We start from the raw sequence: 19,761 nt of genomic DNA on the forward strand, positions 1-19,761 counted from the left end.
AAAGGTTACCTATCTTTTTCATTCAACTGGGACTAATAGCAGTTGTGGGTGAGAGGTTCAGGAAAAAAGCAGTTTTACAAAGAAAATTAAGATACTGAGAGATGATAAAATATAAGATCACTAGTCTATCTAGTCCAGCATCTTGGTTCACACAGCAGCCTTCCAGTTATACTAGGAGGCCAACAAATAGGGTATGGAGGCCAGGTCCTTTCCCTGATGTTTTCTTCTAGCAGTGGAGTTCAGATGTTTACTGCATCTGTATATGCTTTTAGTGACCATGGCTACTAGCCATTGGTGGACCTATTCTCCCCGACTCTCTCTTAAAATCCTTTTAAAGCCATCTCTGCTAGTGGTGATCAATATACCCACTGGCAATGAATTCTGAAATTTAATTACTCTTTTGGTAAATAAATATTTCCTGTCTGTCCTGGATCTATTGTCCATCAACTTCATTGGGTGGGAGACGGGAAAAAGGTTCACACTATCCACTTCCTCTATCCCATGCATAATTGTATAAACCTCTATAATCTTTTTTTTCTAAAGTGAAATGTTCCAGACTCTTTAACTATTCCTCATAGGAAGGTGATCCAACTTCTTAATCATGTTGGTTCTTCTGTACTTTTTCCAGCTTTGCAACATCTTTTTTGAGATATTGGAACCAGAACCATTTACAGCATTCCAAATGAGACTGTATTTAAATCAGCAGTTGTCCCATACATGTGTAATTTGTTGTTTTTGTGTGTGTATGTCTGTATATGTATGATACTGTTGTGGGGAATAAAGCTTCAGTTTCTGCATCTATTTCCTTCCCACGAGTTTCCAGAGCAAGCAAATTGCCCATTGGAGAGAGGGGAGAGATTGGACTCTGTGTATCCCTGAATCTCTGCTGTCTTGCCTACTTGCCTCTTTTGGGGCTGCCTATAATGCAGGGAGGGGTGTAAAGTCTGGGCCTTTGCCTCTGTTCCCCTAGTAGTCTGTGCAGTCCTGCTTGCCTATCAATAGATAACAAAGTTTTGTCTCTGTATAATAGTAACAGCAACAAGATAACAAAATACCTCACATGAACAAGACTCACACTTGTATAGAATCAGAAAGCTCTCCTGAAGTCACTGAGAGAGGAAGTAATTGCTTTTTAAAAATGAAAATTCTGTGAATAAAAATGCCAACTGGGATGGTACTGGTTGCATTTGACAGACTGTTTGTGAACTCTCCTCTCGGGATAACATCCATGTCAGGCAAATGTCTAAGAGTCACTCTTTCCTCTCCTTGACCTAGAAAATGAAAGCAGACAAGGTACCAAAATAAGAGATCAAAATATTTTCAGTCATTGTCAAATATGAGAAATTAGTGCAGTTGTTATTAGTTGTATTAGCTATTTTAAATAATTAGCATAATAGTCTTGATTTAATTCTTATCCAAACACACATCTCTATTTAGATCAGGATAAATAATTACACTTGGATAAATGGAGTCTGTCTAACTATCATACTACATCTCTTCATAGCATCTCTGACATTTTTGCAGCTTGCAGGGTTTCCAGTCTCCAGATGGGCCCCAGAGATTCCCAGAATTAGAAACTGAATTTCCAGAATATAGAAGTCAGTTCACTTGGAGAAATGGCTGCTTTGGAAGGTGGGCTTTTTGCCATTATATCCTGCTGAGGTCTCTCACCCACCCACCTCCATCTCTTCAAACTTCACCCCCAAATCTCCCAGAATTTTCCAATCTGGATCTGGCAACCCTATGTTTGTCTTACAAAAGCTATATACATGGTTATATATACACACTACTACTGGGTTGGGAAATTCCTGGAGATTTTGGATGTGGAATCTGGAAAGGGTGTGGTTTGGGGAGAGAAGGGACCTTGGTGGGGTGTAATGCCATAGAATCCACCTTCCAAAGCAACCATTATCTCCAGGGGAACTGATCTTTGTGGCCTGGAGATCAGTTGTAATCCTGGGAGATATCCATGAGGTTGCCAAACCTGCTTACTTCCTTACTACTACTGTGATCATTCCGGATGTTACTACACAAGCATACTTGGTAGGACATAAGTTTTCCTGTAACAGTAATTTCAAGGCACAGTAAGGCCAAAAGAGGATATAGGGCTGAAGCCTCAAATCCCTAAATATATAACTGAGCCTTAGAGTCTAACAGGTCTCCCAAATGTATGACCCAACAAACTGAACTCAGTAACAGATGGGAGCTCCTAGGGACTTGAAAGATTTCCTAATTTGTCCCCAAATCAGTTTATTGTATCTCTAGTTTTTTATTTTTATTTGATTTGATTTATATCCCGCCCTCCCCACCAAAGCAGGCTCACAAACCATGAAGCCTACTTTTCACAGCATTTCCTGTATCCAGCTGACCCTGAACTTTGCTTTAAAAATTCTAAAGTTGCATATAGACATAATAAGTGGAGCAGTGAGCTTGCTGTAGATTAGCAGTCAACATAGTGCTTTTTAAAGTTATATTTTCTTGCTAATTGAGCTCTAGGAAAATTGGTTCTGCAAGTCAGCTACTCAAATTGGCTAGAACTGTTCACATCACTAAACCACCTCTCCAAACAGTTTTTAGCATAAAAAAAGAAGAGTATGCATTTTTGAGGGGGCAAATTTAATCAAATGAATATGCATGTGATGTTTTAAAGAAGAAAAAAAAGGCAGCCCACCTAAAGCATGGAAGGAGGATCAAGGCTGAAGATTCATATTTTATTTCATAAAAAGGGCCAACATGGTCTTAGTTTTTAAGGTATACCTACAGGTATAGACAGTTTAAGTTATGCAAATGTCCTTGTACTGGCAATTATATATATATATATATATATATATATATATATATATATATATATATATATATATATATATATATATATATATATATATATATATATAGGAAACCTTATAAGCATGGATCTCATAGGTGAATGAAAGCCAAACCACGTTACATTTTACACCACTTCTCAACAGGGAAACACAGAAGGGTTGCCAGTCTCCCAGTGGGCATGCAGCTGATCTTCAGGTGGCAGGGATCAGTTCACCTGGAGAAAATGGCTGCTTTGGAGGGTGAATTCTATGGTATTATATGCTGTTGAAGTCCTTCCCTCCCCAAACCCCAGTCCCCAAGGGCCAACTCTCAAATCTCCAGGAATTTTCCAACCTGAAGTTGGCAACCCTAATGCAGCCATACTGCAGCTGCAAGCTCCTGGTGGCAACTTCACATAAAAGTACCATAGAAGCCTGATTTACATCAGAACTGTAAAAAGAGAGGAGCTCCTCCTTTCTCCCCTGCACCATTCATTCACTCACTCACTCACTCACTCACTCACTCACTCACTCACTCACTCATTATATTTATATCCCACCCTTCCCAAACAGGCTGAGGGCACATAACAACAAATTATTCAGAGCCAAAATGGCCTACAGGGGATGTTGTGGGCCCTGTTGAGGGTTTACGCATGCAAATAATCAGTGCAGCACTCCAATGGGGCACATTTGGCTGTTTCAGCTCTGAAAAATAGCATAGGGGAGGGAAGGAATTCCCCATGAAGAGTTCCGGTCCAGATGCAAGATCCTCTGATTTAGGGAGGGCTTCCTTGCTGCCTGCCAGTGAGGGGAGATCCCACCCCAAAATGATGTTTTCAGGCCACTTCTGATAAAACTAGAAGCGACCGGAAAACCCAAAAGTGCTGCCTCTGAAGCAGCCATTTGAGTGGTCCCACGCAAATGATCGCAAGCCTTCAGCAACCCTGATCGCTGAGAAGGCTTGCAACAAATTTAGACTAACAGTGAAACTGATCGCTGAAAAGACCTGCCGCCAAGTTTAGACTAACGGTTTAGACTTTTCTAAACTGTTGGCAAGTCTTTTCAGTGATCAGTTTCACTCCTCTCCCCCCCCCCCCCCCCCGATTAGAAATGGGGAAGCGAAACTGGCTGTGAAATGGCTGGCAGCCATTTGAATGGTCCCTTTTACTTCCTCCTAGCGAAAGAAACCATTCAAATGGCTGTGTCTCTCTTCCGGTTTTGGGGGCCACTTTTTCTTTTACCAGTTTGACTGGGAAATATCATTTACTGGGAAACATCATTGTGACCCAAAACATCATTTGAGGGTGGGATGTCCCTGCCCAGCCCCAGAACACCCCCCACCCCAAAGCCCCCATTGGCAAAGTAAGGGGACCTGGCAACCCTACCCCTTTCCCATGCTTGGGGAAGCAATCCACATCAGTTTCCTGTAGTACTTTTATATAATGTCACTACTGGGGTTCAATATGGCTGCAAGTCCACCTGGCAACCGTTTGTAAAATGTAAAGTATAGTTTGGCAGTGATTCTTAACAGTTCAAACACAAGACAAATAGTTCTCGACTGCTAACTTAAATCATGGCACAATCTCCCACGTGTAGCACACAAGAATGAAAAGCTACCACTTGATTAATGATTTTAATAATGAATTGGTTGTTTCCTTTCAATGTATTCTATTTTTTTTAATCAATTCAGTGACAGAGATAGTTGGTTCAAAACAGCGAAGGATTGTTGGAATTATAATTCAGATGTTCTTCACACTTGGAGTTGTGATTCTTCCTGGAATTGCTTATTTAATTCCCACATGGCAGGGGATTCAGCTGGCCGCAACGCTCCCCAACTTCATTTTCCTGTTGTATTACTGGTAACTTTGTTGTTACTTTTCTTCTGTAATAATGAATAATTTCAGAACACTTCAGTTTTTTTAGTATAAGGTTTTGCAGTACATATTGAGAGCAATTTTGTATAATAGTTAAGAAAAATCCCTTGTTCTTGCCTCTGCCATTAACGCACTAAGTGGTCTTTTGTTTAGAGGGGAAATGGTAAATAAAAGATTCATTCCAGTTGAATCAATAGTGCATGATATAATCCTGCTAGAGGTTCCTTCATGATTGCCATAACCAAATAGGTCTTGTTTATGATATGGTAATAATTTGTAGTATGGTATTCTTCAAGTCCAACTTCATTTATTTGAGTGATTCTTAGGACCTGGGTGAATTGTAGGGACAGATTGTATTTCAGGTGAGATGGTAGGAAAAGGACAGAAAAAATTCCATCAATGAATCCATTAGATAAATTGTTTTGGAGAGGACTAAATACTAAAGCATGTACAGGCTACACGCATCCTAATTCTCCTTTATTCAGTCCACAAGTTCCTTCTAAGATATGAGAATCACAGCCTTAATTTTGCAATGATATTCTACTCTTCCTGGTTGTTGAGATGCATTTAAAGCATATTATGACAGGCCTGTAGAGCCACTGAGAGGAAGAAATACCAAGGATTGCTTTGGAGATCTGAAAAACAAAGTCCACCTGCTTGGTTTTGCTCTTATATTCTCACCTGGCATAATGTCTTTAATCTTGGGGCTTCAGCAGCAACTTAAAGACCATCTAGGAATCCATAAAAACTCATTTTAACCCTTTGTTTCACTTGAAATCATAGCGAGTGCTATGCTGCAGCAGTAGACTACTTGCTATGTTTCCAGTTAAACAAAGTCATAGAATGAGCAGAAGTTTTTCCATCCTTTGTGCATGGATTAGCTAGTTCCCTCTTTTTTGTGTGTGTGTGTGCGTTGTGTGTGTATTTTAAATGTGTGAGGAGGGGATCCAGAGTGAGTATTTCCCAAAAGGGTTGTAGTGTTTTCTGAAAGCCCTGCTGACTAGAACCATTGCTATCAGGGTATTCAGAAGTTTTGATAAACAGGAAAGCTGTTTATAAAGAATTCAGCTGGTATAGTACTAAAAGGGGTGTATTATTAAGATTAATGTAGGTCAAGGGTCCCCATGAGCACCTTTGGAATTCCAAGACAGCATGGTGGGCACAGCCACAAAACCTGTTTGATTCTATCTGTGAGAAAATCTTCATGCAACATTAAAGAATGTCTAGCTTGCCAGGAAATATTTGAACTCTCAGAGATGTTCAAGAGTTTATTACGTTTCCTATGCTTGCAGGCGATAAACCCCATTGTTATTTGAAGGTTGTAAACAGACAAATCCTTACTGTCTCCTCTCTTTCGGTAGGATAATACCCGAATCTCCACGATGGCTGTGGTCTCGCAAAGAAGGGGAGAAGGCCATGAGGGTTATGCACTCCATTGCCAAACAGAATGGGAAGTGTCTTTCTCCACATTATTCAGAGGTACTTAGTGAATTTCAGTGACCTGTTTTAGCTGTGGTTTCTGATGCCATTTGAGTAATATAATTTATATGTTGGGTGCAATGTTCCCTCTAAGCTGCAGGTTCTTGTGAGCAAAGATTCTCCTTTGTGAGCTACTGGTATTAAAGTTGTGAGCTACTGCATAAATGAGTGCACTCTGCAGCCATTTTTCCTGAGCTAAGATAAAAATGTGTGAGCTGGAGGCTAAAAATCTGTGAGCTAGCTCACGCTAACTCAGCTTAGAGGGAACACTAGTTGGGTGGTAAATTTCATATCTATATCAGTACAGACCCACTGTACATTATACAAAATCATGCCAGGCCCTCCTGTCTTTCACCATCCTCCGAAGTCTGCTCAAATTCGTGTTTGTTACATCAGTAACACTGTCCAACCATCTCATCTTTTGCCATCCCCTTCTTCTTTTACCTTCTGTCTTTCCTAGCATCAGGATCTTCTCCAGGGAGTGCTCCCTTCTCATTTGGTGGTCAAAGTATAAATCTGAGGCATAGAGACCTTGTCTGGTTGGAAACATCTCTAACTAGTGAGATTTTCAGAGGTTTCCCCTTCTACCCAGAGGTGAACTTGTTATTGGGGTCTAGCAATTTGAGACCTGGGCCAGCTATGTAAATCACTCATTCCTCAAGTTAAAAACAAGGGCTTGTGGGGTCATTTTACCATGCTGCCATATGTTTAAAAAACATGTTGAACATAGAAAACCAGCACTGAAGGCAGGGGAATATTGAGTTAGGTCTTCTCTCATAGCTGTGCTAATTGTCTGCCTTCAGGAATTCGTTGTTGTTGTTTACATTGGGGGGCATTCAGAAACTTTTATTTTATTTTATACATACACACACAGACACACACATATATATAGTGGCACAGTCACTTCTGGCACCTCAGGCTTCTTTCACTTTATGCTATTGGTTATATTGATTTATTTAATGAAAAGGATTTCAGGCTTGCAACTAGAGCTTGCACTGATTTTTATTTTATGTACTTAACTGAGCTCCAATAGTTATTTTGAGACTATTGTTATTTTAATGATCTATTTGCCTGTTGTTATTGCAAAATGGAAAATATATGTTTAAAAAAACATTTCCATCCATTTTTTTAAATGATCAATATTACATCCACACTTTTGTATACATTCGTCAGTGAATATGTATACTAAAACACCTTGAATAATCACAAAGCAATAGTACAATATTTCTGTAATAAGTTTAACATCAGAGCTTAAACTAATTCCTTTTGATACATATATAATTTGTAAATATTATCTGCTGCCCTTACTGTGAAGATCATATTCTGTGAGATCAGATTAAGGACAGTGGACAAGTGGATCTGTGAACTACAGATGTCCATCTGTTTAGATTCCTCAGTTTGTTCAACATCTCGGTATTTTTAGAACCTTGCCCTTGGCTCGTATTACTTTCCCACATTATGCCCAAAGATCTTAGCCTAAAATTTTAAGAACTATTTACAGTCATGACCCTAATTTATTCACATCTGTAGATGGTTAGATGTCAGTAACATCTAAGGTTTCTAAACACTTATTTGAGCGCATTCCAGAGAACTTTTAGCTACACAAGTTCTGTTGTTCTTGGTTCTGTGCCCAGCAGACATCATGATACTCCTGCAAGCATGATAGTGGATGATAAAGTGTGTTTCACATGCTGTACTTGCAAGGAAGTTCCTTCTCAAAATATGTAGCTCTGCTTTTCAAAGTACAGCTGGGAACGTAAGGTAATTCACTATATTGTAACCAGTGTTCCCTCTAAGCTGTGGAGTCTTGTGAGCAAAAATTCTACTTTGTGAGCTACTGGCATTATTAAAGTTGTGAGCTACTGCATAAATTAGTTTGCTCTAGGGCCATTTTTCCTGAGCTGAGACAAAAATGTGTGAGCTGAAGGCTAAAAAATTGTGAGCTAGCTCACACTAACAACTTAGAGGGAACACTTAGATTTGTAACTCTTATAAGGCACCTCCATACCCTAATAGAGAGATAAGCCTGCTGTAACAACAAAGCGTAGAATTATTACCATGAGACATTTCATTAGAATTGTATATAAAAAAGAATAACAGAGAATCAATAGCATCTATTGAAACATGTTACAGATTTCTTGAATATATGTAAATGATTCCCACTCCACTTGTGGAAAGGCTTATGCATACTTATTGAAAAAGAGCACAATTGACCATGAGGTTATCTAATACAGAACAAATTCTTAACCGCTTTCATGATATAGTAATTTCTTCTTTCTACATAATTGGGTTGTTTTCTTACCAACATTTGGGGAAAGGGATAGTTTTGAATAGAAATACTGGAAATTTTATGTATTGTTAAAATATTTTTGTCCTGCCTTTCCTTGTGGCTCAAGATGGCCCACAGTTTAAACCAGGGGTGTTGAACTCATGTGTTATGAGGGCCAGATTTGACATAAATGAGGCCTTGTTGGGCCGGGCCATGTCGGTTTGGGCCGGGTCATGTTATGTCAGGCCGGGTCATGTCAGACCAGGCCATGTGTGTACCTATTTAAGATTAGGTAGCAGAGATATAAGCTCTGTACAGGACACAGACAAACACGATTAATTTTTTAAAAGCCCTTAAAGCATTCTTATAACATTAGCACTCAGTCTTAAAGGTGCTTTCTTTGTATTTCTCTCATGGGATCCAGGGAACTCGGCAAAGGAAGTTCTGGCTCTTTCCTTCCTTCCCCAGGGGACCAGGAGGGGGAGGAGCCTCAGCCAATAGAAGTAAGAGAGCTGTTATGCAGAAGGAAGCAAAAGAGAGGGAGAAGGGAGCAGATGACAATTTGCTCAGGGGCCTGATAGGAGCCCTCTGGGGGCCTGATTCAGCCCCTGGGCCACATGTTTGACACCCTGGTGTAAACATTGTAATTTATAACCAATATAATAGAATCCCAGATACTTCTCTACCCACAAATATGCCTGCAGTTTATTCTGCACTAAAAGCCCTAGTCAATAAAGTAGCCTTGCAAAACTTTGTGAAGACTTCTAATGATGCATTCTCCTCACCTCCTTAAGAAGCCACTTCCACAAAGTGGGAGCTATAATGGAAAAGTAATGGGCTCTGGTTGATGCCAGGTGGGCCATCTTAATTGGGGGACCAGCTGGTAGGTGGCATCCTGAAGATGTTATTTGGCATAAGTGGACATATGGGAGGAAACAGTCCATTAGATATATGGGTCCTAGGCCATTAAAGGCTTTAAAAAGTCATAACCAACACCTTGAAGTGCATTTGGAAACAAGCTGACAGTCAATGTAGCTGTTGTGAGATGGGCAAGATCATCAGCTAGCCCTTTACAGAAATCAGGCTGCCAAATTCTGAACTAGTAGCAGTTTCCAGGTTGTCTTCAGTGGCAGTCCAACATAAAGCACACTTTAGTAATCTAACTGTATATTTATTTTTAGTATATTTCTATTTCGACCATTCCCCATTGGGCCCCGTAATCTAACTGTGAGGTTTCATAGCATGGATCAACATGGCCGGATCAACTGAGTTTAAAAGACAGAACCAGTAAAGCACATATAGCTGATAGAAAGAACTCCTGGCTACTATAAAGGTAGAGGTAGTCCCCTGTGCAAACATCAGTTGTTTCCAACTCACATCACGGCATTTTCACAGCAGACTTTTTACAGGATGGTTTGCCATTGCCTTCCCCAGTCATCTACACTTTCCCCCCAGCAAGCTAGGTACTCATTTTACCGACCTTGGAAGGATGGAAGGCTGAGTCAACCTTGAGCCATCTACCTGAACCCAGCTTCCACCGGGATTGAACTCAGGTCATGAGCAGAGAGCTTCGACTGCAATACTGCAGCTTTACCACTTTGCGCCATGGGCCACTATACCACTCTGCTTTTCAAACAGAAAAGCTAAATCCATGAGCACTCCCAAGCTCTTAACTTGGGCTACAAAAGCCAATTCCATTTCATCCAAGACAAGTGGCTCAAATCCCTCTAAAGTCTCTCCAACTAGCATCATCTTTATATTGTCTGGATTCAGCATCACTTGTTCTGCCTTAGCCACCTGACCAAAGTCTTAAAGCGCCAGCTCCGAGCCAAGATGAACACAAGATGATATATATAGAACCATGTATCATACACAGATTGCTAATGCCCAGCTCCTTAAACTCCAGACATTCTCATTCATTTTACTTCATATAGATATTGAGGAGCATGATAGAATAGAAACTTAGGGCACTCCACCAGACAAATCCCACCCAGCTGATGATTCTTCTCTGGTCAATATGCTTTGTGTCCAATCAAATACAAAGGACCCATCAAAGAGCTTTAATGCCAACTCCATATTCCAACCAATAGATAAAAATGGTCAACTTGTCAAAGGCCCTCATGGATCTAAGCATATTGACAGGGATGATTGCTCCCTGTCTAATGTTAAATGAAGATCATCTACAATGCAATTAAAGCTGTCTTGCTTCTAAAACCAGGCCTGAGGACAGATTGAAGTGGGTCAGGGTAGATATGTCATCCAAACCCCCCAGAACTGCTTCTCTACCACATATTCTATCCCTTCCCTTAGAATAGGTAAATTGGAGAGTGGCCTACAGTGGTTCACCTGATTTTTAAACAACAAAATGTTTAGGATCAATTTGAATCTGTCCTGAACAAAAGGACAAACTAGTGCTTCTTACACCTCAGGAATGTCATCTGCTGAAAATGATAAAGAGAGTCTTTGTCAGCAAAGAATCTTGCAAAAGGGGCAAATTAGCATCACTTACAGAGCTGGACTTTGGTTTTACGAAGTCATGACTACTTTAAACAGTTGAAGTGGATGAGCTGACACAATAGGAGTGTTTAAAAAAGCATTCTTTGCCTCCATTACTGCATAGACCTGCATATGCATAGCATGCTCTCATTCATTCTGAATCTTCCATCAACATCATTTCAGTCATCCCCCAATCCATTTCATATACCTCAGGAACTTTGGTAAATCACAGAGCTGGAACCTAACAGACTGTGGGAAAGGATGTCAAGGAACAACCCTGTTTATAGACCTAGGCAGCCCATCATTCTCTGGGCCTCCTCAGAGTCACCATGGAGGCTCTTGAAATCCCCCAAAGCCACTAGAAGCTAATGAGATCCATTAATTTCCATAAGCTTACCATTCAGATTGGTTCATTGCCCTTCCTGGGAAGAGGCAGCAAGCTAAACTGTTCTTTCAGAAAATGATGAAATGCATAGTTTGCTCATGATTTAATCTAAAATTGTTAGAACATCTGGTATGGAGGAGATAAGTCAGGTAGGTGGGGGTGAAGTTGAGATCGGAGAAGAGTAAGGTACAGAGGTGAATGATCAGAGCACTACTACTCCAGTTGCCACATCTATGATGATTGCATACAGCTATTTGGAAAAGTGAAAATATGATATGTAAGTTTGGGATTTAATGCAATCCTGTAATGGTGTTGATTAAAATTGCTCATAAACGTTTTCAAGAAATGGGACTGTGAACAGTGGTAGAGCTCATATTTTGCAGGCTGGAAGATTCTGGGATCAGTCCTTGGTAGCCAGACTGGAGAGGAACTCTGTCCTAGATCTTTAAATTCTGCTGCCACTCAAATTACACCGTACTGGGCTAAATGAATCACTGGCCTGTCTCATTAAATGCAGCAGTATTAGCATATCTGATTCTAAATAATGTGTGCAAATCAAAACACCTTAACAATGGGGCCATGTACAGATAGGAAACCCTCAGGTTTTCATAAAAATCTAAACGCTAAGGGGGGTGGGGTGAGCGGGGATATGAAAATCTCTAATGAGAAATTAGATCTTGCAATGTAGCATTAAGAGATCTCAGGTGTCATTTATGTGGGTTGCCTAGCAACTCATGTAAGCAGTGCTTCAGAGTGTGACAGCTGCACCAGCCAGGGAGGAGGAGGCAGCAGCAGAAGGGAGGGGGACAAGATAGCAAAAGAGAGGGAGGGAAGTGTTGGTAGACATCAGAGTTACATCCAAATAAGGAATGCTTGGCTAACGGGAGCCATCCAGTCCCCTGCTCAAAGCCCAAGCTCTGAGAGGCAAGCAGGAATCTTATCTGCTTCAAGAGAAGGCCAGAATGTGTCTCACAGAAATTCATAAAAGAAAAGGAAGATTTATTGTTCCATAAAGACAGAGACAAGATAAAAACTGAGATTTTATTCAGGTGCAAGCTTGCACACAAACACACACCAGTGCAGACACATACTGAGGGCTAGCCTTGTTGCCACAGAGTGGAAATAAAAGGGTTGTAAACCAAACTAGGCGCCCTAAAGAAAGGAGAGGGACCCAGATCTTGGGTGTGCATTGCTTCTTATACCCCTTTCCTGTGCTTTCTGCTCTTCTCTCAGATTGGCCTGTTTCACTGGGGATGAGGATCTGTGCCTCCCTCCCCTGGAACTTTCAGCTAGCTCTAGTGTTACTTTTGGCACTTACAGATAAGATGACCAAGGCCCTGTTCTTCTTTTATCTCCAGGATTCTCACAGACTGGCTGACCCTGTGCTAAGGGTCCTGCACCATAACTCTGGATGCCAGCTGTGGACCCTGAGAAATTGATAAACATCCCACACACCCACATTCCAGGGGGAGAATGAAGATAGATGTGTTTCTGTGCTCTGGGCAGGCCTCAAATCAGAGAAGAGCCAGGATTGTCTTTAACATTGTTATGTATTGAACATAAGTTACCCGGCCGCATGGCGATCGCTACCAAAGGCGACCCCCTGGGTCCCCGGATGGAGCTCGCCATTCGCCCCGCCCATCAAGATCTGTGGCAGGAAGTTTGATCGACCAGGATTGGCCTGGTCGGAGGAGGGGGCTGTTCCGGGTACTGTATATAAGCGGGGCCCGGCCCGCGTGTTCCCTCTCTTGTAATGTGCTACTGAATAAACTATGTTGCCTTCAAACCGTCTCGGTTCTCAGTGCATAACAAACATCAACAAGGTTGGGGATGAAGAAGTATCCACACACTTTTTAAAATCTCTCTTTTCCTTTTAGGAGACTCAGAGCAGAAATCCATAGTGTGTGCTTCCTTTTTCAATCATCTTCCCATTGTCTCAGGCCCGCTAATGGGTTAGGGTTGGAGGGGAACACATCTCCAAGCCAAACACACCATCAGCTGGGGGGCCTCATTAAAAGACTTGAAGCAACTGGGGACAGAGAGAAAGAAAGGGAAAGTAACAATGGGGGTGAGGGGTGGGGAGAGGAAAACTGGTGGTGGGAGGGTAGGGAAAGCAAAAGGGAAGGAAAACAGGAGCTAGCCAGGGGATGTCCCTCTCCCAGAGTTCTCATAGATTCCTGTCTTGTATGTAACTATTTTCTATATTTGCTTCTGGTTTTTTTCTGCTTTTTTCTAGCAGGCAAACTCTGGCATATCTAGAGTGAGTTATATTTGCACATGGTCTTGCATTCTCATAATGGGTTGGATCCAGTGTTCCCTCTAAGCTGAGTTAGTGTGAGCTAGCTCACATATTTTTAGCCTCCAGCTCATACATTTTTGTCTTAGCTAAGGAAGGCGTAAGCTGGGTTCAGGTAGCCAGCTCGAGGTTGATAAAATGAGGTCGGTAAAATGAGTACCCAGCTTGCTGGGGGGAATGTGTAGATGACTGGGGAAGGCAATGGCAAACCACCCCGTAAAAAGTCTGCCATGAAAACGTTGTGAAAGCAACGTCATCCCAGAGTTGGAAACGACTGGTGCTTGCACAGGGGACCTTTCCTTTCCTCACAACTTTACTGCCAGTAGCTCACAAAGTAGACTTTTTGCTCACAAGACTCTGCAGCTTAGAGGGAACATTGGTTGGATGCTGTACAAAGGTACTCTCAGAGGCAGATCTTTCCTGAATGTCAAGTAATGGGTGGCTCTGGCAACAACAGTGGTGGAAATAGGGAGATATGTAGGTGCCTCATCAAAATGGAGCCGTATGGCGTAGTTAAAAAAGAAGCAGGACAGGTGCCTATTTAGATAGGGCTGAGGTAGTAGAAAAAAACTTAATGAGACAGACTTCCAGGTTACATCGCCTTGATCTCAGCAGGGCCTACGGGTTCTCCTGCCTGCGGCCCCTCTGAATCAGTCAGGTGGAGGGGTGCCATGGATGTGACACCCCCAAAGAGGCCCTGAAGGGGTCTCTCCTTTCAGCATGGGGCTTACAGCAAGACAGGGGTGCAACGGCAGTTGTTCCTGTTCTCTCTGTATGCCCCGAAGCTCCCCCCATTGTGATCGCCATTACAGCAGCAAGAGGTGAACGCCCGATCACTTGCTTCTCTTCTCTTCAATAAGCTTTTGATCTATCGCTTCTCTACCTCAAGCATGACAGTTCTACATAGCAAGTAAGTGTGGTTTCAATGCCAATGGCTAATGGGTCGTTTTACATTTCAATAAACGGGCAGTTCAGAGGAAGAGAAAGAGGTGGATACCTCCAATTCCCCTGTGAATGAGGCCTCGAAAAGCTAAAGAACATCTTTAAGTACTGGAAATAATTTGAATTAACCTGAATATGGATACTTAAATCGACCCGGATTATAATTGGGTATTTGTTAAAGAGACTATTATTCGGCTGCAATACGGTCTGAACAAAATAATTGATGATTGTCATCTGATTGAAATTAATACGCTAACACTCAAAACTCCAGTTGGAGGAGATTGGGAAGGACAGACTATCTTGGACTCTGAGCTACTTTTCTACTTTTCAACTTGGATTAATGGACTGAGTTTGCTGACAAAGAAAAATGACTTTGTTAAGCAAAATCTTCCACAAAAAAGATATTTTAAGCAGTTTGAATTCTCTGAAGCAGGATCTTGGTTTATTGACAGAGTTGGTTAAGAAATAAATGGGAGCTTTTTGTGCTGAAAGTTAGCGAAATCTCAAATCTACATGAGCAGAGTGCTAAAGAGAACCCGGTGACGTCTGTGGAATTGAAATGGGAGAGTGACTCGTTGGGAAACGAACAAAAGAAAATGGCGTAGTTAAAAAAGAAGACCGGAAATGGAGATTGACTGAAGTTATGTCGAGAGGAACAAAGGCTGTGGAATTTTTCCCACTTTCTTTGAGAGGGATGACTGCATTAAGAAGGTGCATTTTAACCAAAAAATCATGATGTGGAAATCCTTCAGAAAGAAGAGCTTCCTGAACTTGATCTCTCTCTGTGGATAGCTGGATATGGACTTTGCAAGAAAATCTGATATGTGATATTAGAAGGCTAAGTGAGATTTTTCTTTTCTTTTTGGGGCTATAATAAGTTGCCTTGTCTAGAATAATATGGACATAAAAGCTAAAGGACTAAAACGTTTTTGAAAAGAATGTTATGTAAAAATAGTTAACCTAGATCAACATCTAAGAAGGAAAACAGCATAATTATTTGGTAAATTGGTAAACTTGTCTTCAACAGATAATGATATTAGCTTTTTATGTTTACTATCGATATGGGTAATCCTACAAGTTAGTCTATAATTGTTAAGAAGGTAGACATCATTATTTTGTAAATTAGTAGATCTCCTTCTAACATGTTTGTTTGAAGAAATTGTCTATAATAAAATAAATAAATTATTGTATTCTATTTCTAGTCTGTTAAGGATAAAGATATTGGTCTCGGATTGTATTAAGGAGAGAGAAGGTGCATTTTAGTTATAAATCAGGAGACAGATTTCTTTTTAGCAAGAAGGATCTCTTGAAATGTCACTATCTTTGTGGGTAGTTGGGTATGGAACTCTCAATAAGAACAGGTATGTGACTTTTATTTTTGGGTTATATTGAGTTGTTTTTTCTAGACCAATAGGGATATAAGAGTTGGATTAATTGTTAAAAAGGCAGACAGCACAGTTATTTTGTAATCTGGCTGATTTGCTTTTAATACACTCCCCTGAAGAAACTGTTTATATTGAGATAGACAAAATACTATGTTGCATTTTTTTTAGCTTCTTAAGGATAAAGATATGAATTTTATGTGTATATGTTAATGAGGATATTGTTAAACTAACAAACTAGTCTGTGTTTTCAACATGGTTAAACTAAATCAGCCAGTTCCGTGTTGAGATTGCTCTGACTTTTTAATACTTATTTGTGTTGAAGAAGAATCGTTTAGACTTGTATTGCAAGTAATAGTTCAGTAAAAATGTTTTATAATGAAAGATAAAGATGGTAAAATACATAGAGAACTCTATACTTGCAGGTAGAACGAATTGGGTATTTTATTTGGAGGTAGAATTATAACTGATATGTTTGTACTTTTCTCTTTTTCTGCTTTTCCCATCCTGTATATGCCCTTCTCCTCTTTTATGTATCTATGCTCATGCTTCTTCTTTTTGTAGTTAAAATCAATAAAAATTATAAAAATCTAAAAAAAACAAACTTGAGACACATGGAGCCCAAGGAGAGAGCAAACAGGTCCCTTGCAGCCATTTCCACTGGTGAAAATGGCATGGGAGAGGGGGCTAAATCCCTTCCTCCTCCCACTTTGCTGCATATGGAGCCATGTGGAGCAACACAGTACTCTTTCTGATAATGAGTCATGTTGAGCATCTGTGTCCCAACTTGTGTCACAGGCTTCATGTATTTTGGCCCTAACAGAATGATCTGGGAAGATCCTTGTTCAAATTTTACCCAACCATAGGTACTCTATTTGATTTCCCCCCAATAGTTGTGAATGATTCAAAAGATTCAGATTGAGGCAATACATCTAGTTGCCATGAGCCTATATTTCTATCAATTTATTAATGTAGTTCACATTTATATCTTTTTTTAAAACCCATACAGCATTCTTTACCTTGATATAGACACTGATCTCTGCTTCTCTTACCTAGATAGTAGTCACTGATGAAGAGGTTACTAATCCTTCCTTTCTTGATCTGGTCAGAACTCCACAGATGAGAAAATTCACTCTTATTCTAATGTATGCCTGGTAAGTCTTAACTATGTTACATGTCTCTATTTGGTTTGTTTAGTCTTTACTGATCAAACCAGGCTGCTTTGAATTCTTTGGAAGTCTTATTATTGTTTCGCTTTTTAAGGTTTACAACTGCAGTGGTTTACCAAGGACTTGTCTTGCGCTTGGGGATTATTGAAGGAAACCTTTATTTGGAATTCTTTGTCACAGCAATGATGGAATTGCCTGCAGCTCTTTTAATCTTACTGATAATTGACCGGATTGGCCGGCGCCTCCCCTTTGTGATCAGCACCATTGTGGCAGGTGTTTCCTGTTTAATTACTGCATTTTTACCAAAAGGTAGCTTGATTATTTTTATTTATTTCTTTGATTACTAAATGACCCTGTCACTCAATGAAAACAATTTAATTTTGTAAAATGTTTTAAACAGATTTTAAAATAGTTAAAAGATTCACATCCTTGAAAACTTGCTTAAATGAAATTCTGTGTTATTTCTTGAAAGTAATGGGTTATATACAGCCAGCTCTTAAACTCAAACTTTTCCAGCTCTCAGGCCTGGCGTTAGGGTTTCTGGTGCCCCACGCAGCACCATGTGCCAGTGCCCCCTTCTATGTTGTTCTCCAGAAATGACGTCATTGGACTGCGCATACTTTGCATGAACACTCAGCCTGGCCCTCTGCGGCCTCTTCCCGGCTCCCTCTGAAGAGGGAGAGGGATGGGCAATGGATGGGCCAAGCCATGTTCAGGAGGGGCAGACGCCGCCTCCCTCCCCCCAAGAGCAGCCGAAAGTTGCTCCTGCTGCCACCCAGCAAGGGATGGCTAAACCAGGTTCAGGCTGGCATGAGCAGGGAGGGGGTGCTCACTCCTGTGGCAAAGTGGTGCCCCATGTGGCCACCTACTTCGCTGACTCCCATGCACCAGCCCTGCCAGTTCTCCTCCTTATTATAGCCCCATCCCACATCTCTTTATAATTCTGATAAAAGGAAGCAATTCTCTAACCAAAAAGTAATTAGTACTTAGAATTCACTGTCACAAGAAGTGGTGTCAGCTACAGGCATAAACAGCTCCAAGAGTGGAAAGATAAGTATATGGAGCGAAGGTCCATCAGTGGCTATTAGTCACAAGGTATAAATGGAACACTGTGTCTGGGGCTGTAATGGCTCCTGGGTTTTTTGCCACTGTGTGACACAGAGGGCGTTTTCGCACTGACCTTAATCAGCAGCGACGCCTCTCTTCACCGCGCAGGATCGGCGCGGATTTCGCACTAATTGCTGCGGAGCACCCGGAAGAGCCGGAAAGTCCTGCGGCTTTTGCGACACAAATGGAAACTGGTTTGGGGCGGTTTCCGTTTGCGCCGCAAAAGCCGCGGGACTTTCCGGCTCTTCCGGGTGCTCCACGGCAATTAGTGCGAAATCCGCGCAGATCCTGCGCGGTGAAGAGGGACGTCGCTGCTGATTAAGGTCAGTGCGAAAACAGAGTGTTGGACTGGATGTGTCACTGTCCTGATCCAACATGTCTTCTCTTATGTGCCAAAGTCCCATGATCCCCAGCATAGCTTTTTTGGGGTGGGTGGGGTTCAAAGGAGAATCTTCTTCCATTTTTTTGCCAGCAGAAAAGCTGGTTGGATCCATCCCATTGGTAAATATTAAAGAATGAGAGGTCAGGAATCAGAAGGAAACACCAAGAATACCTTTGTATATGCCACACAGTTCTTGGTTGACTATGTAAAGGGGTTGTCTTCAGCTGTGGTTACCAACAACCTGCAGAAAAATGCCCTGACCCTTTAATAAAGGCTTATTGTCATGCTATTTACCAGATGGTGTCATTTACCAACTTGCCATGGAAAGCTTCAGCTGCCCAAGCCTCTGGTAAAGTGGCAAGGCATTTTTTTCTCAGGTTGTTGGCAACCCTAATCAGCTGATGGCAGTATCACAATAGAACATAGGGAAGAGTAAGCCACCAAGTTTGCAGTACTTGCCAATATTCATTATTTCAATTCTATCTGAATTCACTTTCCATTGACTCATCTGCCTCCATTGCCCAAAGGCAAGAAATGCTGTGTAAGTGCTGCAGGGTATCATTAACGTAAAAAGAATCTTGTTATCAGTAATCAGCCATCACCACCCACTCAGATCTCTTGGTTAAAGATATTGACAGTCACTGAAAGATCGATAGGGTGCAGTTATGCCTAATATCGCGGAACAGCCAGTCACTCAACAACTAGGGAACACTGCAGAAGAGACTGTGACTTTGCCAGTCTGCATGGCATCATCCAAAGCAGTTCCAGGAATATCTGCTAAGCTTCAGAACTGTATTATGACATCTCTTGATAATGCTATCAAAGGCCACTGGAGGATTAAACAGGATCTCTAGGATACAAAGTACAAGTGTATTCAGGCCGTTTCTCTCTCCTGTCCCCATGGGAAAAAAGTAAGACAGCTCTCCTTCAGTTCCTAAACTGGGAATTCTTCCTGGAATCTAATACCTAAACAAATCCACAGATAAGAAGACTACTTTATTTTCAGGAAAGCGATTATTTGGGGAAATGCACAACTTTCTTACAAATAATGGCCTTACTAACCTGACCATCTAGAAAACCAGAACAAAAGCAGTTAAGGAACCCAGAATGTGGTGTTATCATATTGTAAATATTTGTGATTTATTGCAAACTATAGCAAAACTAGGTTACTGCTTC

General features: G+C 41.2%; 1 protein-coding gene across 2 annotated transcripts in view; it reads left to right on the forward strand.

Annotated features, from left to right (window-relative positions):
- Nucleotides 1-19,761, forward strand: part of SLC22A3 (solute carrier family 22 member 3) — a 65,745-nt gene that overhangs the window by 24,649 nt on the left and 21,335 nt on the right. For both annotated transcript variants that reach the window (XM_060241841.1, XM_060241850.1), the window contains exons 4-7: nucleotides 4,495-4,663; nucleotides 6,040-6,157; nucleotides 16,984-17,081; nucleotides 17,191-17,405. In XM_060241841.1, the coding sequence (XP_060097824.1) occupies nucleotides 4,495-4,663; nucleotides 6,040-6,157; nucleotides 16,984-17,081; nucleotides 17,191-17,405 (600 nt within the window). The remainder of the gene's footprint in view (nucleotides 1-4,494; nucleotides 4,664-6,039; nucleotides 6,158-16,983; nucleotides 17,082-17,190; nucleotides 17,406-19,761) is intronic.

This window comes from Heteronotia binoei, chromosome 1, assembly GCF_032191835.1.
Source record: "Heteronotia binoei isolate CCM8104 ecotype False Entrance Well chromosome 1, APGP_CSIRO_Hbin_v1, whole genome shotgun sequence".
Classification (NCBI taxonomy): domain Eukaryota; kingdom Metazoa; phylum Chordata; class Lepidosauria; order Squamata; family Gekkonidae; genus Heteronotia; species Heteronotia binoei.